Here is a 27,928-nt window from a genome sequence, read left to right as displayed (position 1 = left end):
AGCGGGGTGAGAATAGCGCAGGCGCGCCTTTTGGCTATTCTCACCCGGTGTGCGTTCACTGTGATAGCCTTGGCCAGCTTGAGCTAGGTGCACGGTAACTGCGTCGCTCCCTTCATGACTTTGACCTTTTTCCTTTTTCACTCCACTTTTTGTGTGTTGTGAGCGGAATGTAAATCCAAAAATGACCCCAATCTACCCCCTGTCATCTTTCCTTAGAAGGGAGAGCAAAATGAAGTGACACTGAAAATCTGCGAATCTAGAACAGAAAGCTAAAATATAGATGTACAAAACATGTAATACTATCACAAGAAAGAGAGAACAAGACTCAGAAAACAGAGAGGAAAACAGAGAGGGAGAAGGAGAGGGACAGGAAGGAAGAGAGAGAGAGAGAGAGAATTTAAAAAGTATGCTCTTGATGAGGTCATACCTCTCTTAAAACAAAGGACAATGAAACAAGGGGATCCTTGACTATCACCCATCCAATGAATCGCGGACCTTTTGGTTAAAAAAACGCGGCTTACTAGGTATGAGTGACGGATCCCAATTCCGTACAGGGCTTCCACCAATGCACGCTTTCCGTAGCAGGAAGCTCTAATAATAGATATAATCAAAATACTAAATACTAAAACTTGCTTCCAAGTTCAGTTTTTGTCATCCGATGTTGCCTTCAACCCCACCCCTCCCCCCGACTGTACCTTTTAAAAAAATCAATAATCCCCTATTCCGGAGCCCTATACTTCGCGCAGAGCACACGTTGAATGAATTTTGGTGACCCCATGCGATCACTGGTACTCACATTACTCACAATGTGATGCAAAAGTACAGGTTCACTGACCGGTCACGATGTCGAGCCCGACAAGACGCGTGTATAACTTTCTTTTTTTCCATAAGTGAAAGCACAGGACAGTGATTCATTTTCCTGGCGACACAGCGTTTGTAATGCACAACCTGTATGTTACAAATGCTGCGTTAATCAGACTGGCTACCGGCAAATTTCTGGGTGGTAAAGAAAACGAGAGTAGAACGAGCTTCGGTACAACGCATATACACTTACGCTTGCCGCCAGAGCGCCCTGTTCATACCTAAAACTATCTTTTGTTTTCGAAAGAGTTAGCACTTGCAACAAAATAAGTTTATATAAGTGCCGAAGATTAGAGGTGTTAGTGTTACAAGAGAGTAACAAACACAAAAAGAAGGAAGAGAAAGATAAGGATGACAGATGTTTAATAGGAGAGAAGGAGCAGACCACCCCATAGACCCACCAACCACCCATTAACACTATCTTTACATCGCACAAAAATACATCTATGTATTTTTGTGCGATGTAAAGATAGAGAGGAAGAGAGAGAGAGAGGGGGGGGGGAGAGAGAGAGAGAGGGAGGGAGACACACACACACACACACACACACACACACACACATTATGCATATACACGTGTGATAGCCTCTAAATATATTTAATACTTAACATGTTACACACACACAAATCACACAACATACACATTGGATAAAACGATATGAGGATTGCTTTATCGGTTGAGTTTGTCAGAAATAGACTAGACTATGATTTTGTACATGTAGTTACATTATAAACAAAAATCTCCATAGCCTCACAACGATATTCTCTCTGTCTCTAAACACACATAAATCACACAAAATACTCATTGGATAAAACAATATGAAAGCTAAAAGAGCAAATAAAAAATGAACCACCCAGGACATATATTAATATTAAAACTAGAGAAGACAGTCAAATTCAAACATGGAAAAGTACATCTTTAGCTATGGTCAACACCCAAAGGCTATAGTATTTGGTCTAATGCTTGCTTTTCTGCACCAAAGGGTGTGACATCATAACATTTTGAAAACCAATTTCATCTTATTTAAATCACATGGGTCTCAACTCAGAATTCTAAAAAAGGAGGAACTTTCCGGATGATCGCCACAGAAGCCCATTTTCGTGAAACACCCATTATTATTATACTGTTGAACCCTAGAATGCTGAAATGAGAACCATCAATTTATCAAAGCAAGGTTATTTCACACCAATTTGAGGGTTTGGGAGATAATTTCAAGTAAGAGTCACGCACCAAATTTACAATCTTGATTACGTACAGAAAGTGGTGGCGCCTGGGGTCTTGTGCGACTTATTAATATTTTCCCTTCATCATATTCGCCTGTATATATAAACTATATATAAAAATAAATCTAGCTTTGAGCCCAGAACCAGAATATCGATGGTCATGATTCATATCATATAGATTCTAGGCCTATACTAAAATAAACGTGAAAGACAAAAATTAATGCTCTAACTCAAAGTACAGTAGAATAGCCCAAGTAGACCTATTCAGTGTGAGAGGTGTAAGAACTGTGGGAGGGCAAGAAGCAGTGATACTGAAAATCTGTGAATCTTGTACAGAAAGCTAAAATATACTGCCACCAATCCAATAAAACGCGAACACTTAGGCCATTTTCACACAAGTCCTGCACCCACGCACACTTTACTTAGCAGAGAGCTGTAGTAGTTATCAAAATTCTAAACATTAAACATATTTGCTTCCAGTTTCAGTCTTTTTTTGTCCACTGGTGTTGCGTCCAGCCCTCCCCCTATCCCCGAGTGCGTCTTTTAAAAAGAATCAATAATCTCCACCCCCCGCCCCCATTCCTGAGTCCCGTACTTCACAGCGCTTAGAACGCGCGCATGTTCATTGACCGGCCACAATGGCGAGCCCGACTAGACGCTTGTATAACTTTCCTTTCTTCATGTTGCCCCTATAAGTGACGGCACAGTGACAAATATTGGTTTACTTTCATGGCGACACCACGTTTGTAATGCCGAACCTGCATGTTATAATAATTGTTGCGTTATCAGACAATTACAGACAAATTTTCGGGTGGTAACGAAAGCGAAAGTAAAGGCTTACTAGACGCTCTTATGAAATTTAGTGGGTATCATGCTGGACTAAAGAGCGGTTGACTCTCGTGCGCCCTCTTCGAAAAAGCGCGAACTTTGCGAACAGAGTTTTAGAATCTACCCTACTTGTGTGAAAAACAATAAAAGTGACACTCTTTTTGGCTGAGTGAACTATCTCTTGAACCTTCCGGTTACCGTGTATGTAGACCCTGAGACTACGTGCCCGGTTACTGTGTACGTAGACCCTGAGGCTATGCGCCCAGTTACCATGTATGTAGACACTCCGTCTGGAATAATTATTGCTAGATCTAGTAGATCTAGATTCTAGATCTAGTACAGTACGGAGGAATTCATGTTTTGTTTTATTTTGGTAGCCTAAGTGTTTTATGTAGCCGTGCAGTGTGATGGACCACACAGGGAAGAAGTAGGGATGATCATCCAAAACCGTGCAAAAGACATTCAAGGGCTGGGAAGCGCACGGTCCAAGAATTGAAGTTGTCATGGCCTCATTTGGAACTAAAAAAGAACTCGAGGAAAGAGATGGTAGGAAGAAGGTCATAAACGTGAATATTATACAAGTGTATGCCCCAACCAATGATGCAAAAGTGGAGAATAAAGATGACTTTCACAACCACTTGCAGAGTGTGATCGACAAACTTCCAGGTAAGGACATCAACATTGTCATAGGAGACCTAAATGCAAAGGTAGGTTCTGACAATCGTCACTGTGAGGAAATCATGGGCAAACATGGATTAGGAGAGGCAAATCACATTAGAGAAAGATTTCAAAACTTCTGTGCATTTAACAACTTGATTATTGGAGGAACAATCTTCCCACACATAAAAGAATTCATAAGGCCACTCGGGTTTCTCCGGACGGAACAACGGAAGACCAGATTTATCAATATTGCATTTCCCAAAAGTTTAGATGCTCAGTGGAGGACGTCTGAGTCTTACAAGGAGCAAACGTCACATCAGACCGTCATTTGATCCTTGGAAAGATTAAATTGAAACTGAGAAGGTATGCACAAATCACAACTCTGAAAGTCGCCAAAAGTATGAAGTGAGCCTTCTGAAAGACCGAGTAAAGAAGAATGATTTCAAGTTCGAACTGAAGAACAGATTTCAAGCCCTTCAAGACCTGGATGACTGAAGTAAACGAACACTCATCATCATCATCAATGCCTTTCACTCCTGGCAGGGTATAGGCCACATACAAGCTCCTTCCATTTATTTCTATCCTGGGCCATCCTTCCTAGCTCATTCCAAGTGAGTAAACGAACACTGGGACAAGATAAAAGAGGCAGTAAATGCAACTTGCCGGAGCATCTTAGGACCCAAAGTCAACACCTGGAATGAATGGATTTCACAGGACTCTCAAGACAAAATCAAAAGAAGAAGAGAGCTGAAGGCCCAAGTCAACAACAGCCGTACCCGTTCTGAGAAACTCGCTGGACAACAAAAGTACACCGAAATAAACTGGGAGGTAAAGAATTCCATCAAGAAGGACAAGAATACCTACCTGAATAGCCTGGCCAAAAAGGCAGAGAAAGCAGCAACAGAAGGGCACTTTGGATTGTACATCAGACAACAAAGACTCTTTGAGGAAGGTTCAGCAAGCCCACTCTACCAGTGAAAGACAAAGAGGGAAAGACTATCTTCAACCCAAAGGGGCAACTGAACAGATGGAGAGAACACTTTGATCAACTATTGAACAGACCACCTCCAGAAAACCAACCAGAAATTCTTCCAGCCAGAAATGACCTCCCAATTGCTACGGAACCACCTCCGAGAGAGGAAATTGCTACAGCTATAGCAGCACTGAAGTCCCACAAAGCAGCGGGTCCTGACCATATACCACTGGAAGTCCTTAAGGCTGATAAAGATACATCAGTGGAAATTTTCTGTGCTCTATTCGAAAAAGGTTTGACAAGAAGAGGAAATACCATCAGACTGGAAGGAAGGCCTCCTAATCAAGCTGCCAAAGAAAGGAGACCTCAGCAATTGTAACAACTGCAGAGGCATACACTCCTGTCCATACCTGGAAAGTCTTTAACAGGATACTCCAGGAGAGAATTAAGCTGGCAACAGATGAGAAGCTCAGAGGAAACCAGGCAGGATTCCGCAAGAACCGATCATGTGTGGACCAGATCGCCACCCTGCGCATCATTGTTGAGCAATCGCTTGAATGGAATTCACCACTGGTGATCAACTTCATTGATTATGAAAAGGCATTTGACAGCATGGACAGGGAAACTCATGGGGCATTATGGAATACCTGACAAAATCGTCAAGCTTGTGAAGACCACCTATGATGGAACAAACTGCCAAGTCTTCCATGAAAGACAACTCTCAGAACCATTCCAGGTACAGACAGGAGTGCGACAAGGATGCTTGCTCTCACCTTTTCTCTTCATACTGGCAATTGACTGGATCATTAAGGAAGCCACCAGAGGCAAGCGCAATGGAATACAGTTGATCCCTTGGCAGCAGCTGGACGACTTGGACTTCATCGATGACCTTGCACTGCTCTCGTACACACATGCTCAGATGCAAGAAAAGACCAAGGAACTCAACAGCCTATCAAGGAGTGTTGGCCTACGTATACACTGGGGCAAGTCTTAAAGTAGTGAAGCTAGGAAAAATGTCAAGCCCTGCTGTGACAGTGGAAGACACTCCCCTAGAAGAAGTGGACTTCTTTACCTACCTTGGAAGTGTCATCAATGGTAAAGGTGGAACTGAAGCAGATGTAAAAGCAAGAACCGCCAAGGCAAGGTCAGTGTTCAAGCAATTATCAAAAGTCTGGAAAGCAAGCAACATCTCACTGCGCACCAAGATTCGACTCTTTAATTCCAATGTCAAGTCTGTGCTCCTCTACGGCTGCGAAACTTGGAAGACAACAAAGACAGTGCTGAATCAAGTCCAGACTTTCATCAACAGATGTATGAGGAGTATCCTAAGAATTAAGTGGCAGGATAGAATAAAAAATGAAGAGCTATGGTAAAGGACAGGACAAAAGGATATAGAAGTAGAAATAGGACTAAGATTTAAGAAAGTGACGTTGGATGGGACACACCTTCAGAAAGCCCAGCGGAAACATCACAAGACAGGCACTGAAATGGAACCCACAGGGAGCACGAGGCAGGGGTAGACCACGATAAATATGGAGGAGATGTTTGGAAAGGGACGTGAGAGAGATGAAGCTCACTTGGAACGAGCTAGGAAGGATGGCCCAGGACAGAGATAAATGGAAGGAGCTTGTATATTGGCCTGTACCCTGCCAGGGGTGAAAGGCACTGATGATAAAGTGTTTTATGGGGCTCGCAACTGCATAAATGTGAGCGCGCAGGGTACACCAAACATTTTCAGTTGGCAAATGAACCCTAGATTTCTACTCTTTTATCGATTTTGGACCACCAAGGGATCTTTAATGTGCACAACATGCAGACGGACCTCAGATATTTTTCACCCTTGTCCGAGAAGACTAGGGGTAGATCTTTCCTACCAAAGATCAGGGGTGTGGCTGAAAGACAGCAGTAAGAAGGAGCCACAGAGAAGCAGAAGAAAGACTGTATAGAAAGAGTCAGGAGTCCAGTGGAGGGTGCAAAGGAGGTGAGGGGTGGGGCCAGAAAGTTGAGGCGAAAGATGACAGAACATTGTTAGAGAGCAGGAGAGGGTGACAGGAGAAAATTTTTCATCGCTGTCCAGATTCGACCCCAGGACCTATTGAATGAGAGTCAAACACCTTCTAGGCCATGAGAGCCCCCCGAGGAATTCTGTAACGAGCAACCATTTTGAAACACAGTTGAGGTTGCTGTTAGACAAAAGTTGCTCTTCTAAATTGCTGTTAAGTGGGGGAAAAGGAACATTTTTAATTTTTTGCAAGCATTCTAGATCTAGAAGGAGAGAAAAACATTTAAAGAAGTTGTGACAAAAGGCTGTCCTGCTTGAATGTTACATAAAATTTTGATTGTAACAGGCAGTTAGTAAATCTTTAGAATTCTCTTTGTTTAAGATTGAAGACCAAGGAATTGTTATCGGAATGGTACTGCAGGAACACAAAGCAAAAAAAGACTACTAATGGAAAGAAAACTTGATTTTTATACGTAATTTTAAAAGAAAAAGTTTTATTATATTAGACATCACAGGTTTCTACTCAGTCTGTGCTTCTTGTCTTGAATTTTCTTTTTCTTTCTTTCTGAGAGGATTGAAATTGTATTTTAATAGTTGTCCACAGGAAACTTCACTTGCTTTATATATGTATGTTATGTAGGCCTAGATAGATACAAAAATCATGTTATTATATATTTGATTATATCCTAAGATTACTAAGCAGTATTTTAGTTTCTGTTTTAAAAAAAAAAGCAACATAATACTCTGTTTAAAAGTGTGTTTATATATTGGACATATTTTGAGAAATTTAATTATTGTCTCTGTATCTCTCAATTTTAGATGGCAAGCCCATGTTGCGGCAGGGAGACACCGGGGACTGGATCGGGACATTCGAAGGCCACAAAGGTGCTGTATGGGGAGCCACACTGAATAGTGATGCCACAAGAGCTGCCACTGGGGCTGCCGATTTTACTGCGTGAGTCCACACACGGTTGTACTTGTTGTAAATGTTTTACACCCGAGCCCTGCCACCAGAACCCAATTGGAGTTAGGTAATATATACTCGAACTCTGTCTGTCATGTCCTGCAGACACAAGACTCTATGAGATACATATTTGGAGAAAGGCAGGTGTATACTAGATTAAATATCTTCTTGGTCAGGACTGGTTCTCACATCGCTAGGAGGGGAGTACCAATGCATCACAAATGCCAGTCTATTATTATTTTTCGTACAAAAAGGGAAATGTTATCGAGTAAAAACAGAAAATATTTTTAAACACATAAATTTATTAGTGAATGATACCAAAGGTAAGTAGTTAACTCGTTTTCTGTGTAGTTTTAGTTTTCTAACCTCTTGGATGAAATTCTTTCTTCCTTGTGCAATCAGGCACCTGTACAACAAGCATTTAGTTTAATCCTCTTGTTATATGTTAAGCAAAGTATATTATGTTTTATTTAAATTGAAATTAAATTTAAAGGGGACTTTGAAAAGGCTGAATATTTTCAGTTCAAATCATGAATATTACTTTTTAAATTATGGACTGGAACAGTTCAAGTGTTTATGGAGGCAATATATAATCAAGCTGATTTTATATAAAATATGGCTCCTTTTAGTGACAAGGAAAATGCTGAGCTAATCAGTCAGTTTGTCTTAGTGCAATTTTTAATATATTATAAGTTCTGCTCGTCTAAAAAGCCAAAGCTTACTGTCTTGGAATAAGGTTCTTTTTATCATCCTCCAGTGCCAGATCTGCGACAGACATTGGCGGTCATAGTTCTCCATTCATTCCTTTGTTTGGATGCTCTTAAAAAAGCTAGGTTTTCCTTATCTTTCCCCGTTACCCATTTGTTTAGGTTCCCTAAGTAGGTTGCTCTGGGCCTACCCCTGCCTCATTTGCCTTCAATTTTGCCAGTGAGAGCTTGATGTTCAAGACCTTTATGTCTATTCAAGTGTCCCAAAAACTGCATTTGTAGTTTCTTGATGGTTTTTAACAGTGAGCGTCCCAAGCTTCGTCAAGCACTGCCTCATTTGATTTCTTTTCCTTCCAGGATATTCTCAGCAGTCTCCTAAGTAACCACATGTATATTTCTGTTGCTTCTTTTTATTTTCACTGTCTCTAGTCTAGTGATTGTCCAGCATTCACAGCCACATAGAAGGGTTGACCGTACATAGCATTTTCAGAACTTTCATTTTAGTAGTCTTTTGGATCATGTTTCTATTTTTCAGGATTGGGCTCATTATATTGAAACAAGCCTTAGCCATTGCAATTCTCCATTTTATTTCTGTGGAACATTTGGCATCAGATATTATTATCATAGATATTTCTTTTTATAGTCCTACATAATATGCACTCACTGAACATAAAAAAACAACAAGTTATGTTCTATGTGTTGTGCCGTTATCCAAATATGTACATGCAAAGAAAGAGAGACATTGTGTTATTTCACATTTCTGCCTCCCGCCTTTGTCCTTAAAATGAGTGAAAGTTGGTGGTCTGCTATATGAATATATATATCTTACTCTCTCTCTCTCTCTCTCTCTCTCTCTCTCTCTCTCTCTCTCTCTCTCTCTCTCTCACACGCACATGCACACACACACACACACACACACACACACACACACACATGTGATCTTCGTTATTGTGTTTCAGTAAAGTATGGGATGCGGAGAAAGGAGAAGAGCTACACAGCTTTTCCCACAAGCACATTGTGAAAAGTGTGGACTTCTCCAGTGACAGCAAATACCTTCTCACTGGCAGCAACGAAAAACTACTACGTATATTTGATCTGGAGAAACCTGATGCTGGTACGTTTAACCTTTTGGACTTAAGTGCTGGCTTTAGCTTGACTTACTTTACCTTTCTATGCACGAAGTGCATGCTTCTGGGTACTGTGGTGCACGTCTAACAGTTGATGCTTATGAACTCAGGTTTATTAATGTAAATTTAAGGGGACAGGGCTCGAAAAGCTAATTTCTCCCAGACACATTAACTATCGATGTTTCTTTCTACATTCCTCTTTTGGTGCAAGACTTTTTAACCATAACTCAAAAACAAGGTGTTGCTATACGGCGATGAGCAATGCAGTGCTACTGTTTCAATTTGTAATGTGTTATTATTGATTGTTATGCATGTCATTGTAAAACTTCTCCCTACAAGGATAAATAGACTTGTGTTTTTGCTCTTTTTGTCATCTTTCGTTCACTCCCCATTTTTTTGTCTGGGCTTTTTCTCACTTAACCTAATGCTGAAGATGAACATTATAACAAAAGTTTTATAATGACATCATGTACCATACATATAATGATATTAACATGTGCATGTTTTCTTTGTTTCAGAGCCTAAACAGTTTGCGGGCCACACTTCCAACATCAGGGCTGTGCATTTCAACAAGGAGTGTACCCGAGTTCTGAGTGCTAGTGATGATAAGACCTTGAGGTAAAAATGTAAACCTGCTTTCCTTCCTCCTTCTCCTCCCCATCCTGCCCCTCCTGTTTCTCTGTGCAATTGTTACAATTGATTTGTTTGTAGCATTGTACTTTTTCTTTTATTTCTAGTGTTCCACGCGGATGGGGAAAACTTGATGAAAAGATTGGGTTTACTGTTGACTCATATATATGGTAAAGGATAGTTGAAGAGATGTTATTAGAGTAGTTACTTACGACAGGCCAGCTGTACTCCATTGTGCTGAACCTTTTACAAGAGTCTCTACTGGATGAGGTTTAAACAAATACAGTCGAACCTGCCTTAACGGAAACCTGTGTAAAACGGAAACCTGTGTAAAACGGAATCTCCCCGCTCCCCCCTTGATATATTCCTCTTTAATTACCTGTATAAAACGGAAACCTGTCCAACGCAGAAACGGAAAGAAAGATCCGCTCCCTTCCGAGGGTTTCACCTGTCTAAGACGGAAAATGCTTTGCCCACTCAGCCCTGATTTGAAACGAAACTCGCAAGTTTGGTTCCGACGGCTCTGAACTTAACGCCATGGCCATGCCGCTGAGCGAGGAAGGGGAATAGGGGTGCAATTTGGGGGTAGATGTTACCCCATCATGTGAGCCCTGAGCGATGCAGATGGTCAGTGTAGTGTGGGTGTGAAATCTCACGACTGCCCGTGAGAGTGCTCGAGTAGCGAGCCACTACGGAAACTTTCCTTGGTAGTTCTAAGCTCCTTGTTGGTAGCCAGAAGCCAGAGGTGTGAAATTAGATTGACCAATGCCTGCCGCCCTGATCATACGACCAGCCAAGAAAAGAGTTCCTCGAATCGTTGTTACAACGATGGCAGTGAGGGGAGGCATTGGTGGGTGGGGCTAAGGGTGGAAGCAAATGAGATGTTCAAACCTTTCTGTCCAAACTTTTCTGTTTTTAATAGGTCAAACAGTGGTCCTATGAAAGGCAAGCACTGGTGGTAATTGGATAAGTAAGACTGACGCATGTCATTATCAGACAGGATAGCAGCTGAGAGGTGTGAAGTTTTGACCACTGCTTGCCGATCGGACAAGCGATCCTTGATCCCACTGGCTGGACCTTTGACCCCCGCCCTACATTCCCCTGTCTAAGACGGAATTTTTTCCCCACTCCCTTGCGATTCCGTCTTACACAGGTTCGACTGTAGTTTGAAGTCATGAGGAGCAAACATATGTATTATATGAACTAAAACTCTTTGAGATAGAATTTCTAGATAAAGTGCTGATAGTAGGAATAATGTTTTTTATGGAAGTCCTTCCCTCAACTAGCTGTTCTTCTGTGACACAAAGTTTTGGCTGAAAGCAGGTGCCAGCGTGTTGGAAATGAAATGAGGAAAGCTTCAGAGATTTTTTAAATTAGTGTCTGGTTTTACAAATTCTGTCTGTTAAAAGAGCAGTCTATTGTAACTGGTTAAATGAAACTTTAAATGACATTCAGAACCACTGTTTAGTTCGAGAGAATTAATTTTTTGAACAAGGGTATTAACAGTAAGAATAAATTGTGAATTGCATAGAGCTTTCCTTGGAGCAGTTATATGCCCTCTATATATATATATGCTTTCTCATGTTATAATCATTATTATTTTGCTCTATAACATTACTCTAAAGAGAGGACAGACTCGGGTCGGCATCTGTAGTGTAATGTAAGGCTCTTAGCCATTGAACACAGATGTTCCTTCAAATCCAACTAGGGGTAGTTTTTTTAATTGAGTATTTAATTCTGTCTGTAATAAAATTGTTAATTGTTTCCCGCTCTGTTTAGATTGGCCCAGACAGTGACAAGCAGACCCCTCCCAAATGATCTAACTCTGGATGATGAGATCCAAAAACATTAACAATTATTGACCATCATTACACACCCAGAACTCTACCTTTGCTAATTTACTGTTTTCTCATTTTGCTTCTACCAGGGTTTGGGATGTGAACAACTGTCAAGAGATTCACTGCATCGAGGTTCCTTCGTCTCCCGGTAGCCTGGAACTCACATCAGATGGAACCATCTTCACCATCACATACGGCAATTTCACGGCTTTCTACAACGCTGAAACGTGAGTTGTCTTTGCTTGGGTATTATTTACTACAAAAAGTTTGGGAGAAAGACATTCGTTCAAATACACAATAAACCATAAACCATTAAACCCTGTCTCCTTGAGTCTGCAGTACTCATGCACCTATGCTCCTGTTTGACTGCATAATATACACCTGCATATTAACGGCTTAATATTTGAAAAGTGACGTATGACTCTTACACTAAACAGTCGATATACTCAGGCATCTGTTCGCTGCGCAGAAGTGTAATGGTAGTCACACTCTGGCATGGGCTAGGGCCATTGGGCCTCTTTTGTTTAATCTATAATTATTTTTCAGCATTCCAATAAAATTTATTCTCATTTAAACTAAATCCAATCATTTACTTGGTTCGCCAAGAAGAGATACAGAACCAAAGAAAAGTTGTCTTCACTTTATTGTCTGTTGGCAGAGGTCTCAGTTTGCCTAGGTAGGTACTGTTTCAGCTCCTTCAGCATGTGTAATAGCGCAATACTCAGTTTACATTTATTTGAGACTATATCTTTACAGGGGATTAAGGGCTTCATTGGTACATGCTACTTCTTTTGTGTCCCTCTTTTGTTTCTGTCTGTCTGTCTGTCTGTCCGTCTTTCTTTTACCCAGCACCAAATGGCTGTTACAATGTTGGCATGCTTCTTTTTTCTCGAACTAAACCAAGCGAAACACAGCTGTTGTCATGCAGACTCGCTATCTCGTGCGACTCAACAAATTTATATTTTTTAAAATAAGTTTTTTTTTGGTCTCTTCCCTCAGTTTCGAGAAGATCAAAGAGATTAAAGCTCCGGCTCCGGTGAACACCGCTTCCCTCCATCCATCTAAAAACTTCTTTGTTTGTGGCGGAGAGGACTTCAAGATGTACAAGTTTGATTATTTTACAGGAGCTGAGATTGGTAAGTCACGATCACAACTTGCTGATACTTCCAGTGCTTTGTTAGAGACTGCAGACTTGATTTACCTTGCACAGGTATATGTTTCTGTGTTTTGGATAGGCTGATTCTCATGCATATCTGCTGCTGGTTTTATGGTGCTCAGTTCAAGGTTGATTCCTTCTATAGGACAAGGGTCTCTCTTGGTTGTGCTAGATCATTTCATGGTCAATTTGATGGGTTGAAATTGGTGGTGGGAGAGGCTAGATACCAGATTTATTTTATGGAGACAAAATAGAGATGCGATGTATTAAAATGAAAACAGAAGAATGAAGTTTAGGAAGATGGTTTTTTTTTTTTTTTTTGTAAGTGTTTTTACAGCGCTCGCAACTGCATAGGGTCATATGAGTGCGTGAGACACATTAAACTTTTTCAGTTGGTAGGAAATTTTGAATTTTGCCCAGGTGGCGACCGAAGCCTACTCTTATCGATTTTAGACCACCAAGGGATCTTTAACGTGCGCAACTTGCACACGGGCCCTCCGAGATTTTTCGCCCTTGTCCGAGAAGGCTAGGTGTAGATCTTTCCTACCAGAAGATCAGGGGTGTGGCTGAAAGACAGCAGTAAGAAGAAGCCAAGGAGTAGCAGTAGAAAAGCTGTAGAAAGAATCAGGAGTAGGAAGATGTGTGTCAGAGAATATGAAATATTAAGAAGAATGGGGCAGGTATTGGTCTGTTTTGCGAAGGAGATAATACTGTAGCCATAATTGCTCATAGATTGGTACGTTTTACTTCTTTCCTGTCTCACTATTATTTACTTCCTGTTACCTTGTCTTTCTTACCAACCCCTGAGTGAGCCAACTTTGCTTTTGGCAGAAGTAACCCATGTCTCAAGTAACCAGCCTCTCTCTGTGCCGTCTTCCACCATTAACAATTGCAACACACCAGTCTGGCATAATATGGAAACCCTTACAGCATGCAAAGAGTAAAATGGATTGTCCTCATAAGAATTTGTTCTCTCTTCTCTTTGAAGTGTCCTCAATATCTTTCAAATGTTATTTTGCTTCGTGCTCTTCTACGTGAAAAAAGAATTATTCTTACTAAGAGCTGTACTGACCCCATTTCAATGATGGATAGATGGAGGATGCCACTAATAGACACATCTCCTTTCTTTCCCTCTGTTGTTTCTGTCTGTCTTACTCTTTCCCTTCCCAAAATGGCCGCTAATTTATGAATCTGCTTCTCTTTGTTTTGACAAATGAAACCCTTATGATTGGCCCTTAGAATTCTGCACATGCCATTTCACTGGGTGCTCTTTTCCCTGATAACCTTTTGTCCTTACTAAGAAACTGTACTCATCCCATTTTAATGTTGGGTTGTTGGAGGGCACCATTGGTAGGTCTCTACTTCTTTTCTTTCCTCCTGTCATTTCTTTCTGCGTGTCTTACTTTTTCTCTACACTAAATGACCACTATTGTACTGATGTGCTTCTTTTGGCTCAAAACAAAACAACACACTTTTGATGATTTATGTATTCCCAGAGTCCTTCAAAGGTCATTTTGGCCCGGTGCACTGCGTGCGTTTCTCACCTGATGGGGAGCTCTATGCCAGTGGCAGTGAGGATGGTACTTTGCGTCTGTGGCAGACAACAGTTGGAACCACTTACGGCCTCTGGAAGTGTGTGGCTCCGGACATCGAAGCGGGGGACACCTCCACCTCGTCCTCCTCCTCCTCTGTCACCACCACCACCTCCACCACTACATCGTCCTCTGCAACTGCTGTCAAAGTGGAGTCTTGATAGATGTGTGGGATTGTCTAGTGAACAGTGCCAGATATTATTATTTCCACCTGGATTATGATAAAGATGAGCAAATCACTTGACAAGTGGTGATTCAGAACAGAAAAAGGAAAGACCCATAGGGTTCTGTGGTGCTGCCCATAACGGTTCTTATGGTCTTTAAGAGAGGGTAAACAGCAGAGATCTGTGAGTGTATAGTGGATCACTTAACACCGGCATGAGTCAAAATCATGAAATGTTTTCGGTTTGAAAACTGATATTTTTTTCATATTATACTTCACAATTTTTTGTGATAAACTTTGTGCCTGAAAAAAAAGTTATTTAAGATTCATTAGCATTTTTCTATTGATTCAAAAACAAAATACAAGAGAATGAGATAATTTGAAATAGAGATCCAGCTTTGTTCGGTTTTAGAAGGATTTTTTTTTCTGTTACTTATTTTTAAAAAGTCTAACTCAAAATCAGGTGGTTCCTGACTGAATTCTATCATACTGGACAGTGGTCTAGAACACAAACAGTACTTAACTCTTAATCTACAAGACTGCTTATTTCTTGCAAAACTGCCACTGAAAGAGAAAAATAAGCAATTGAAAAAGTGAAACGAAAGAATGAATTTGGTGTCGGTTATTTAGCAAAATCTGTCAGAAGAGTGAAATGAATAAAGCGATCAGTCTTGTCAGATATAGTGTGTCCTTTACAGACTAATGTTATGGTTTGTACTGCCTTACTGATGACCTGTCTGGGTGTAGAACACAGTGTAAAGATGATGGTGGTGGCTTCTTCATGTGTTTCTTTGTCTTGTGTTTGTATGGATGTGTGTGTGTGTGTGTATCTTTGATTAAGCTTCTCACTATTCTCAGTACTTGTTGACATCTCAGTACTTGTTGACAGAGTGGCTGAGAAACAGTGCCACTGTACTGGAAAAGTCCAAAATGATATTTAGGATGTGTGACTAAATAAGTTATGTCTAATGTTTGAGTTTCCTTTTACTTACTTTTTAGATCACTATCTGAGTCTTTAATCTTTACTACTGAACAATGCTTGGTTTAAAAATGTTCTGTAACCAGTGTTTTTCTTCTGATTTGATTCAGTGTTTTCTTCAACTGCATACAGTTGATGAACCAAACAATTAGATTTGTCTACATTGTAACTGTTTAGTTTATAAACCTAACAAAACTGTCTTTGTTACAGAGACCATAGATTTTTTCTCCTTTGCCAAGTGAGTCCAGAACAAAAGTAGTTGCAAACTATTTCCCTTGTCATAGTTTTTACCTCCAGACTGAGTTTCTTGACTTTTTGTGTCGAGAGGATTAGAAAAATACTCTTGTAAATATACTCTGAAGTTTTCTGAAACTGAAATTGAAGGGGGAAACATTTTTTGGGGAGAAAATTAAATCAGTTGTGGAGCCAATACTTTCAAATGAATTATTTTCAAAATTGGTGCTATCTTATCTTTTGTTCACCCTCATCTTTCATTTTGAAAACAAAAGCATCTTGATCTGCTAACCAAACATGTAGTATTTCCCTGAAATGGCTGAGGTTTTGTAAATTACTCCCTGTGTGGTTTTTATTTCTTGAGTCAAGATAGGCCTACTATTTCTACTTTTAGAAAGGGGATGGTCAGAAAATGTTCCCCAGGGCAGAGCTCTTGAATTGTGACTGTATTGCTTGATGCTGGACAAATAACCACTGAAAAGTTTGAGAGAAAAAAATTCATTATCGTGCTTGTATTGTCAGATCACTGTTTCCTTGCCTTCTGTTCTTGTCTCAAATGGACGTGGAATTTAATTTAGACACTAACAAGATACATTTTGGTGCACAACTCAATGATCAGTCGTTGAGTGTGTTCCTAACTGTTCACAGTAATGTCCATACAAGCATAGAGGTTACTCAAAACTTAAGTGTCATTAACGCTTTAGACCCTGGCCGTGGGTGGTTGGTGGGTTCTCTGGTGTGGCTTGCTCCTTCTTTCCTATCCAACTTCTATCCTCCTTATCTCTACTTCTTTTTTTGTGTTTGTTACTCTCTTGTAATGTCTCTAATCTGCTTCACTTATATGACCTAATTGTGTTGCAAGTGCTGTCAAACTCTTACTGCAACCAAAAAACAAAAACCCTTGCCCGCTGAGCCTACAGGATCCGCACACTTGTGCCCCCATGGGTCAAATGCTAAATGTACGGCACTGCACGCTGAGGTGTGTGTGTGTTTGGTGCACAGAGAGTAAAGGTAGCGTACGCTCTTGTGCTATAGAGTCAACAAGTCATTCTTAACTTGATGCATTGTCTTGCCTATACAGTATGTCCCATCATGTTTTGTTCTGGATCTGAGTGTGAGTACACAACAGCCTCCTCTGTTTTGTGAGCGAAGAGCATGGAATCTTTATTATTCTAACATACCTGCCTTTATTTCGTTAATACGTGCAAGTCTGTTTCAGTGGCATGGACATGTGTTCCTTTTTTTGTTTGTATTTAACTCTATTGTCGTACCGTTCTCTTGAGGTGATTGTTTCAACTGAACTGAGCTTGTCAACTGTTTATTTCAATGCTCACAGTAAGAATAAATATGATCAAAAAGTTACAATTGCAAGGTTTGTTCTATGTAATTCTTCTATTATGAGTTTATTATCAATGTGTAGCTTGTGGCTGGGGGAGTGGATGGGTGGCTTGAGGGCACTACTCCTTCTTACTTTCTTTCTGTTGTCATTTTTGTCTGGAGCTGTGTGTTGTTTTTCCTGACACAAGGTGACAGTGTTTGGGTCACTGTGCTTCTCTTTTGTTACACTGGAATTCATTTTTCAACATGAAGCATGTGTCAGGGGGAGACACTGGCTTGACATATTTGTGTTGAGTTTTATATCGTTATGTACAAACATTGCTCAGCTAACAACTATGTGGAGAAAATTGGGGAGTGGCCTGGTTTCAGGGCTAAAATTAACAAGATGATGGCTGCCAAAGTTTGGTGTCTTCCAAAGCTTTAAAGTCCTTGTAAATTGAAAGTTAACATTTTCTGTGTTTCAGTAAAAATCCACCAAAAACTTATTTTGTTACCTGTCCCCGTGGTTTTATGCACCCCGCATAATTTAGCGAAATTTGATCATTTTTTGCCTAATTAAATTTCTGATTATTTTCCTTTATCATTCTTTCTTAAAATTAACAGAATTGCATAATTTCACTTTTTTGGGCTCAGTTTGCATAATTTCATAATTTTTTTGCATGAAACGAAGGGGTCAGATTGACATATTAAAGGTGTTAAGCCAAAAAATAAAAATTTGACAAAACGTGCCAACAGGAAGAAAAATGCTGTTTTCTTCAATTTTACTATTTTAACAAGCGCCTGATTTCACCACGATAGATTCGATTTTTTTTTCTTAATAATGTATGTTGTATGTGTGGATTCAAACTCCTAGTCTTCTTTGAAAGACAGATGTTTTTAAGGACATCCAGACCCTTTAGTAAGTGTATAGGTTTAACGCCTCTATCAACACTATTACTATTAGTAGGTTATTTAAGAGGCGGGACCTCCAAATGCAACGTCGGTCTCTGATAGGACCGAAATCAAATAAGTTGAGAGCCTTGAAAACTCCACAAAACGACAGGGATTCAAGAACGCCTAGTCTGGGATTCGAACCAGGGCCATCCGCTCCCTTGTCCAGCCCAGTACCATCTGAGCTAAGAGCACCCTTCCAGGCCTCTGGGAGTCCGAGAAAAGCAAATCAGCGAAAGCACATGGTCGTCATCTTTTACAATGCTTAAACTTTTACTGTAATTTAAAAACTATGTACTCACACACACACACACACACACACACACACACACACACACACACACACACACAAACTCCTTCACTCCTACCCGTGCTCTCATATTCACACACGCAAAAACATAATCACATTCACTCGCACAAAAACGCTCATTCACACACACACCCTCCCCCACACACGCACACACATGCGCAAACACACAAATACACGCACGCACACACTCGTACACACACACACAGAAGTGAATAATCAGATAATCAGAGTACCATATTCTTACATTTCAGTTTAATGTTGCCTGCCTTTCGTCCAATTAGTTCTTGAAAGTGGACATATATATATATATATATACATTGTATATATATATAATCAATTATAAGCTTAATACTAATACATAATATTATTTATAAATATGTGTAATATATGCCTCTAATTTTCTACACTTATGTGACCTATTTGAGTTGCAACCGTGAAAATTTACGTGAAAAAATAAAAACTAAAGCTTCTAAGATACAAGTACGTGACCAAAAAAAAATTTATTTGTGTAAATGGTATGTTACTGTTTCATTATGGGTTGAAATTACTGAACAGGCACAACGTACTTTGGGTGAAAAGAAGCACGATATTAAATAATCAATGTGCTATGTTATGGTGGCCAGAGTATGCTATGTTATGGTGTAGCGGTTAGGCGCTTCGCTGTCACACAAAGGAGACCTAAGTTCGATTCCCAAGTGGGGAGAAGATTTTTATCGAGTATTTCGGTCTTTCTGCAAGGATGTATCCCTGTCAGCCGGGGTTGGCCTTGACAGGCAGGATCAGAATTCCTCCTAAGTTATCTAAATTGCATCAATTGTGCCGTAAAAACACCTACCAGTACCTCAAAAAATGTTTGTTCTTTTTTCTGTGTGTGTCATAGTTATTGTCTCCGCTGTTGCATGCAAAAAGTGTAAGTTCGATTCCTGTAATTGGAAGTTAGTTTGTTGAGTATCTTCATTTGTCTGCGGAATTGCTCAACCTTCATTGACCCTGACCTGTCAGGTCGAAGTAGCCTGAATTCTAAATAATTCAAATTGCATTGATGAGGGCGTAATATTATCTTCGCGTAAATGGCAAGTTTCAAACCGATATGCCTCATTTAACCGTTTATGTTATTGTCTGTCCCGCAACAGCTGGGCTCTCGCCCTTTCTTCCAATGTCGTGTAGTGACAAGAGCAAGTTTGCTGCAGTTACTAATGTTTCATAGTCTGTGTTAGGTCTCGCAGAGAGAAGTGTAGCTCTGATGATAGGGCTGTGCAGTGGAACAGGTATTGATCCACAGTTTTTTAAAGAATAATATGCATAGTCACGCAAAGGACACGTTGGGGGAAGTTCCGGATATATCCTGTTCAAGTGGAAATTGTGCCGTAGTATAATGTTCGCAGGCGGTAGTTCGTGGTTTGTTCCTTTCTCTAGAATCTTGGTGGTTAATAATGTCATTTCCTTTCTTTGTACTCAAATGTTTGATGGTCTTTTTGTCTTTCCCAAGATTCGGTCTGTTTAGCTAATACTGTTTGTTGTTGCTTTTACTGTTTTATTTGCTGTGTTGAATGAAGTTGGATTGTTGGTCTGTTCTTGTTTAGATCCCCTTTTGGCAAGTGTGTCTGCTCTGTCATTTACAGGTGTGTTTGAATGTCCGTGAATCCACTGCATCACCGGGTTGGCGCCGTAGGATGTTACATCGTGGTGGGAGCCAAACAGTATGTGCCAAAACCTTGTTTAGGTGATGGTTATTTCCTTCTGCTAACAGGGAGTCAAAGAAATTACAATAGTTTTTGTTTTGTCTGGACGAGTGTCAAAAACTGTGCGAAGATATTACTGTGCTATTTCAGTTTCCATCATTTCTGCATCAGAGTTGCTGCATTTCTCTCTACGGGCTGCAGAGATCTCCTTGGAACTTCCATCTGGGTATTGTATAATATAAACGTATTCCATATCCGGCTTTGGTTGTGCTTTTGAAAGCTGAACCGTAGTACGTGTATCCATTCATCTGAATAGCTGTTGCTGTTGATCGTTTGATGTGATGCAATCGTCAGCGTCACTGGATCTGAAGATTCTGTGCTTTTGTTTTATTTTTATTTTTAAAGAAATGTGGAGAGGGATGTTTTGGTTGACTCTTTTGGTTTCCTTCCTGTTTTGTGGCAGATGATGACTTTCCGATATTTAATTTCTGTGATGTGATGCCTGATTGATTTCTGTTGAACTCGTTTCTTTGGTTGCCATGCTCATACATTTGTACTCATATTCTGTTTGGGTAGTTGGGGCACATTCTTTTGGTTCTTTCATTGAGCTCCAAAACTGCTATATTTTTGGGCTTTGAGGATTCCCATGAGTTCCACCTTTGAAAGAATTTCACAAGCAGCAGTAGGCGTGGATCTCATACCATCTTATATGAAACGAAGGGCATTATTTTTTTTAAACCTTGTCTAGGGTGTTGCTAGTGGTTACACTGCACATAGTAAGTAAGCTATTGCTACGTTCCAAGGAAGATCAGACGTTACCAAGGTAAAGAGCTCACAAAGTTTGTCTGATCCTTATGAACTGTTTGCGAATTTCTTTAAAAGTTGGCGTCTTCTTTTCGTCTTGTTCTTTATGGTCTACACTTGGCTTTTCGTGGTTAGACTGTGGTTAAGCTCGACTCCTAGGTATGTTGGCTGTTGTTTTTTCTGGGGGTTTTCATTTCTTATCTTCAACTCGAGTTTTTGTTTGGCTGTTTAATTTATGACTCCTTTGAAAGATTGTGTATACTGTGTTGGTGCAATTTATTATAAGCTTCCCTTTCTGACTGTAATTGTGGAGCCTCTTGGGGTCTTGATTTCATTTCCCTGCTCCCACAACCGTGCTGTGATGTGTCTGCCAGAAAGCAAAATTATCAGCTTAGAGAGTCGTTTCGGATTTCAGCACGACAGTTACATAATTGAAGAAGATCAATAGTGCAACTCAGATATGAACATTGGGATGGGCCTTCCTCGAGTATTTTTCTTGACGAAGAGGCATTACTCACCTTGTTTTGATCTGCAAGGAAAATTTGATCCATAAATTTATAATATTTTTATAAAGTTTGTCGTGTATCCCGAGGTCCATCATTTTCATGAGTAGTCTAGGCCTTTTCTCCATCTTCGTACGACTGTTGGGGATAAACAAAGATGGCGACAGCAGTGAGTTTTGTCTCCTGAAAGTCATCCTAGATGTCTTGAGTTAGCTTGAAAAGCTGGTCTTTTTTGTTGCTGCATTTTTCTTGCAGAAGCAACTGCAACAGGACAACCACAACAGCACTCGATAGGCTTTTATATGTGACACATTATATTATTATTATTATAATGCATACTATTTGGCCTACAGTAACTATTAGGCCAATATAAATGTGTATTAGTTGATGGTAGACATACTGATGATGATAATAATGCTTACGCCCTGCACACAACCTGTAGGCCTACTAACGAGCGTTGTTTCACATTATGTTTTGTATCCTATGGCCATTCCTTCACATTATGTGCTCTCGCGCGCGCACGCACGCACACGTGCGTGTGTGTCTGTGTGTAGTGTGTGTCTGCTTGTTTGTTTTAGTAAGGTTTTACGGCGCTCACAATGGCATATGGTTATATATGAGTGCCAAGGGGCGAATGTCAACAAAGAAGTCCAAACGTGGAATCAGGCTTTCTCTGCTCACCTTTCAAGCCTCAACAGCACAAAGTCTGCTTTTACTATCAAGGCACCTCGGAAACAGCAGTTCACAAGAGAGTGACAAACATACGAAAGAAGTAAAGGGAAAATAACGACAGTAAGGATGATGAGGGAAAAAAACCCAGCAGTTCCCCGTATATGTTGCTCCGGCGCAATATGATGAGCATACTTCCTTTTCTTACTTTATCCGTCCTCATGTACCCCAAGAGCGTCGGGGGGAGAAAGAGCTCCCTGTCTCGAGCAAGTTTGATGGCCTTGCTGATTGGACGATATTGTATGTTCTCAGGGTACCCTTCACACCCTGGATCCATGGCAGGTCTCTCCTGGTCTTCATCTTGCCTTGTACCCTAATACTTTTCTGTAGTAGTAGTAGGCTTTACTGGTGATGCACCATACGTGTGAGATGTCTAAACCACCTGATTGTTCGCCTTCGAATGTAGTGGAGGACTGGTGTTGTTCCCATCACTTCTCTGATCTTGTTGTTTTTTTACCAAGTTCCGTCCGGTTTTGTTGGCGGTTCTCCGTATGATGACATTGACAAATCAGCCCATTTACAATTCTACTCTCCATAAGAACATTTTAATAGCATCGCTTTGGAAATGGCCGGAAGACAACTTCAGTCAGTAGCACTGTCCTGGTGGGGAGTGTATGGCTGTGTTTGTGTGTATACATGAATACATGTGTGCCTAGGTGTGTGCGTATCAGATAGATAGGTAGAAGGAAAGAAGGAAAACACGGAGAGAGACAGAGAGAGAGAGAGAGAGAGAGAGAGAGAGAGAGAGAGAGAGAGAGAGAGAGAGAATATGTGTGTGTGTGTGTGTGTGTGTGTGTGTAGGCTATGTATGTATGTGTATTGTGCGTGCATGTGTGTATGCGCGCGTGTGACCCTTTTGGGCTATTATAAGTGTTGGAGTATTCGTTTCATCTCCGTTAGAATGACATTCTTACCTACTTTACTTTTATCCGCCGTTATACCTTTTTGGGTGTCACGGGAAGAAAGAGACGTCTCTCTAGCTGTCGCCAGCCGGAGAGCTTGGGTCAGGGGGATGCCGTGGGTTGTTAATGTTTCCCTTACTCCATCTGCTATCCTGGTCTTTCTCGGCTGCCCTCTATCCTTGTTGCCATCGAATTTGTGGATGTAGGCACATTGTGCTGGATGGTGTGTTGGTAATCGTAGGAGATGTCCGAACCATTTGATTCTTTGGTGTTGGATGTGATGTATGACATCATTTGTGCCCACCATTTCTCGGATTACTGAGTTTCTAATCTTGTCTTGCCTGGTCTTGCTTACTGCTTTTCTAAGGCATCACATTTCACGTGTTGTAATTCTTTGCTCTAATGTCTTGTTCGTGGTCCATGTTTTGTATTGATAAGTGAGTGTTGGGATGAATATGGTGTTGATCATTTTGAGTTTTGTTGTCATGGCCATGTTAGGATGTTCCAGTAGTGGAGTAAGCTGGTGACTAACATTATCGGCCTTTTGTACTAGTGTTTCAATTTGTATGTTCAGTCGTCCATCCTCTGTGAATTATACTTCCGAGGTACTTAAATTCTTAGACCTGTCAGAGACTGTTGTTGTTGATGTGTATCCTGAGTGGTTCTGGCTTTCTGCTTACTTTAATTGTCTCTGTTTTCTTGATGTTGATCTTCTTGTCTTAGTTGTTACATTCTTCGTTTAATCTGGTGGTGTGGTGTTGGAGACTTTGTTCATCTTTGTGTGCCAGGCTTTGGTCATCAGCGAAGAGTAATTAAATTCATTTTGGGCGTCTGGCTCTGTGTTGGCCTCTTTTGTAATTCTATCCATATGATAAATAATAGTGGCGATAGGACACACCTTGTCTTTCTCCGCATGTTATCTCGAACCATTCTGTGAGTACCTCTGACGTTCTTACTGTACTTAGGCTGTTCTCGTAAATAGCACGGGTGTTATCTAGAAGTTGGCCTCTTACACTACAGTGTGCTTTTTGAGTTCTTTCCACAGCTTGTTTCTGTTCACTCTGCCGAACGCTTTCTCCTGGTCGATAAATATTAGTATTTTTTATTACTACTTTAGCATATCTGGTTACATAATAAATTCGAGTTAAGGAAAAAATCTAAATGTAAATGATTGAATTAATTGTATACCTTCATCATCACAATAGTATTAGATCTATGTATACCAATACAACATGTAGATTTTTTATCTATTGAACGAAGCTAATGAAATTTTTTAAAATCGAAATAAATTATGAACGACGAAATTCAAGATCATAGGTCAAAGACCAAAGGTTATAAACGTTAAAAACAAAGAAGAGCCTGCTTAGAGTGCTTGCTTCTATTATTTATTTTACGTGAACAAGAACTTTCATTTTCAAACTGTTTGGCAGGACGACACGAACTAGTCGTTGGCCAGACTACTTTATGCATCGTCCATCAGCGTCAGAACAGCGTAGAACGCACAGAGAAGCTGTTGATGAGATCATAACTTTAATAAATTCAACTGTATTTTGTATCACAGTCGACGCCGGCACACTCTGTCCGCTGCTTCTTGAGGTGTTGTATTAATCTAGTATAGATCTAGACTAGATCTAGACTAGTAGTACAGTTGAATACTGTATTACATATTTTAACACACAACTCCTATTAGCCCACATCAAACAAATATACACATCAATATTGTCAATAACAATGACACCTGTCGTAGACGGCCACCTCCTTTATGTTTTGTCATAAATTGTAAGATTGAAGAATACCGGACCAGCGGACGGACTTTGCCTAGATTAGATATTCTATGTCTCAACCTTAGGAATTCATAATTTCCCCGTTTTTAATATCTCTGAAATGAAGAATCTCGGACCGGTAGATCTATTCATTAAAATTTCGAAGTGACTATTTCTGCGAACGTTCGGAGAAATAGTGCCGATCTTTATTTCTCCTAACGGTTTCCGGCTTCCGGTCTCGTGATTTTTTGCCTATTTATTGCGAGAGTTCGGCGCCAACTTTCATTCTGCCTCTGGCTCTGATCTGGGAAGGAACACCACATGGCAAGCCCGCCTACATACAACCTTCAGTAACACCCACCACCATCCTGCACATGTACACACACAAACTTATACACACACTAACTAAACATGATCAGTGGGCAACTTTTGAACGTATGACGAGCTGAGTTGTGGATGGAGAGACAGTGTGAGTGACAGAGCGGGTGAAAGGAAGAATTAACGAGTGTATCCACAGGCGACAGCAACTACAAGACGCCGACACCGACCCCCCTGGCCCGGTCCACAGCTCACGAACGAAAGGAATGTTGCTAAGGCAGTGTTTTACCTATATTATTGTCCATGGTTCGCAGGGAGCAAGGGAATGAGTGAGATTTTCTTTGTGTGCGCCTGGAGGGAGGGGGTGGGGTGTGAAAGTCATGAGAACGGGCATGAGCCGCGGGAGAGAACACGGGAATTGAATGAATGAGTGAAACTGAAAGAGAGGAACGACTCATGAGCACTGGAGTGAATGTATCCTGTTTTTTATCTTTGTATACTTTGAACTGTTACTGAATAAAGGCTGAAATAAAGCCCGAAAAACACACACACACTCACTCCTCACTCTCCACTTACACACTTACTACCACACACAGACACACTCACACATGCACATGCCTAGACACACACACACACACACACACACACACACACACACACACACACACACACAGGAGCAAATTTTTGGGTCTATCTATTTCAATTTTCAAGAGCTAGTCTAGAGATTTTTAGATGAGTGTAAAAATGTGAAAAAGAAAGGTTTCACAACAGAATTAAATCAAAATTAGTCGAACAGCCCATAAACAACCACAAAAATTAACAGATAAGGGTGTGTGAAAACCTAGAACCCATAAAAGTGCGTAAATTATTTTTTTTTTAAAGTACAGGATATTACATGTAAATTAAGGAATCACACACATTAAGGGGCCTGCCAGTGTCAGTACATGTAATCGGTTTTGGTGGAACGTACGCTCTAACATAAAAATAAAACATTTAAATCTATATATATACATGTATATATATATATATAGAATCTAATGAAGGTAGGTACTAGGAACATCAAATTAAATGACGTTACGCTATGCAACGTCCCCCCCTTTCCCCAACAAAAAAAAATTGATAGAAAAACAACACATCAGAACAATAACAAGAAAAAAAGTTACACTAACAAAATAAAACACCACAAAGAGTCAAAGAGGGAAAAATAAAAGTAACTGTAACGTATATTTCAAATCAACGTGGTGACAACAAGTGAGAAAGAGACTAAATGAAGCTAAGGGAACTTTCTTTCAAAAGTAAAGAGGTTCGGTTTCTTTCTTTTTTTTTCTTTTTTTTTTTTAATTTGACTTTTATTCCCCGACCAAAAAATGCAAAAAAATCGAGCCACGATTGATTGGTCGCGGCAGCGACAAACGCTGAAGCTAGTTCTATGTGTCGTTATCAATAACCCTCCGTAGATCTAGATCTAGACAGCACACGAGTGAACACAACACATTAAGTTTAAGAGCAGCACCCTTCAAAGGCAACACGTCATATCTGTAGCGAAAAACTGTTTGGAACTGTAGTATTTCTTTATATAAATATTTACTGCGGACATTTTTGGACCGATTGAACCATATTGTATACAAACAATCTTTGGTAGGTCTATACTCTATATAATATCCGAAATTTGGGGGAAAGGATGTGATTTCAGAGTGTTCGGAGAAATAGTGCCCAGCTTTATTTTCCCGAATGTTCGGAGAAATAGTGCCCAGCTTTATTTTCCCGAACGTTCGGAGAAATAGTGCCGGCCTTAAAATTTTGTCAGGGGGGAGACCCCCCTGAATCCCCCCTCCCCCTTCCTCCACCCCAACCACCCGCCCCACCTACCCCACTTTCTCGCGCAATAGTGTACGAGTGGTCCGGCAGGCTATTCTTCAATCTAACCTGTCATTGTTGTTGTTAGGTTGGCCCTCCAACCGATCATCATGTTGTGTTGAACACCTCCCGCTCAGGTTGACCAATAGGTAACTAATTTACAGCTGCTGGTGAAGTAAGCGTGTGATTCCTCATATACAGTGGCAGATCCAAGCCCCACCCAGAACTCATACGCAAGTCGTAGTGAGATGAATGGTCACTGTTTACCCTGTCTGTAATTGTAACAAAGCAACAATGGACGTCGACATGAACTTGCGACAGAGGTGTTGATCGTTCTCCAAGTGGTGGTGACCCATGTGTTTGTTTTGGCATTGCATTTGGTCTTACTTATCTGACACATTTTGTTTTATTGTCACCCTTGCGCAAAACCAACAAAATAACAAAAGCCCAAACCTAACAAAAACAACAATGCGGCTACCTTCGGTTGGAACCTCAGAAGGGAATGGTTTGTTTTAGTCCTTCATCTGGATTAGTCCTGCCTAAGACGGCCACCTGTCTTATACGGCCCCTTGTGTCCTTGACAATGGGTGGCCATCTTACACAGGCTCGACTGTATTACAAATAGGTAGCCTTATCTTAGCTGTTAGCCTATTGAATTGTTTGTTCGTCTAACATTCTTAGAATCTGGGTACTCTACTACTAGATCTACTGCTACTACTAGAAAAATGTTACCATTATTATTTATTATTAAAGTAATATTATGTTCGATTTTGTTATTATGAGGAATACAGCGTCTCAGGAAACAAAGTATTATAATTCCCGGTCTCCCTCTCTGCCTTTATGATTGTTATGTAGAC

The 27,928-nt window shown here is 40.5% G+C and overlaps 2 protein-coding genes across 2 annotated transcripts in view; both read left to right on the top strand.

The window, feature by feature from the left end:
• The window catches only part of LOC101849564 (serine-threonine kinase receptor-associated protein), an 18,277-nt gene extending 977 nt beyond the window's left edge, over positions 1-17,300 (top strand). The window contains exons 2-7 of the mRNA XM_005108747.3: positions 7,365-7,500; positions 9,176-9,330; positions 9,862-9,961; positions 11,901-12,038; positions 12,811-12,947; positions 14,464-17,300. Of these exons, the coding sequence (XP_005108804.1) occupies positions 7,365-7,500; positions 9,176-9,330; positions 9,862-9,961; positions 11,901-12,038; positions 12,811-12,947; positions 14,464-14,720 (923 nt within the window). The 3' untranslated portion in view covers positions 14,721-17,300. The remainder of the gene's footprint in view (positions 1-7,364; positions 7,501-9,175; positions 9,331-9,861; positions 9,962-11,900; positions 12,039-12,810; positions 12,948-14,463) is intronic.
• A 7,138-nt stretch (positions 17,301-24,438) lies between these two features.
• The window catches only part of LOC101849321 (peptidase M20 domain-containing protein 2), a 19,235-nt gene continuing 15,745 nt past the window's right edge, over positions 24,439-27,928 (top strand). The window contains exon 1 of the mRNA XM_013088283.2: positions 24,439-24,729. The gene's annotated coding sequence lies outside the window, so the exon portion shown is untranslated. The remainder of the gene's footprint in view (positions 24,730-27,928) is intronic.

The sequence above is a fragment of the Aplysia californica genome, unplaced genomic scaffold (genome assembly GCF_000002075.1).
Source record: "Aplysia californica isolate F4 #8 unplaced genomic scaffold, AplCal3.0 scaffold00716, whole genome shotgun sequence".
Lineage (NCBI taxonomy): Eukaryota > Metazoa > Mollusca > Gastropoda > Aplysiida > Aplysiidae > Aplysia > Aplysia californica.
The sequence above is the reverse complement of the archived record's forward strand: the minus strand, read 5'-3'. Positions and strand labels throughout refer to the sequence as shown.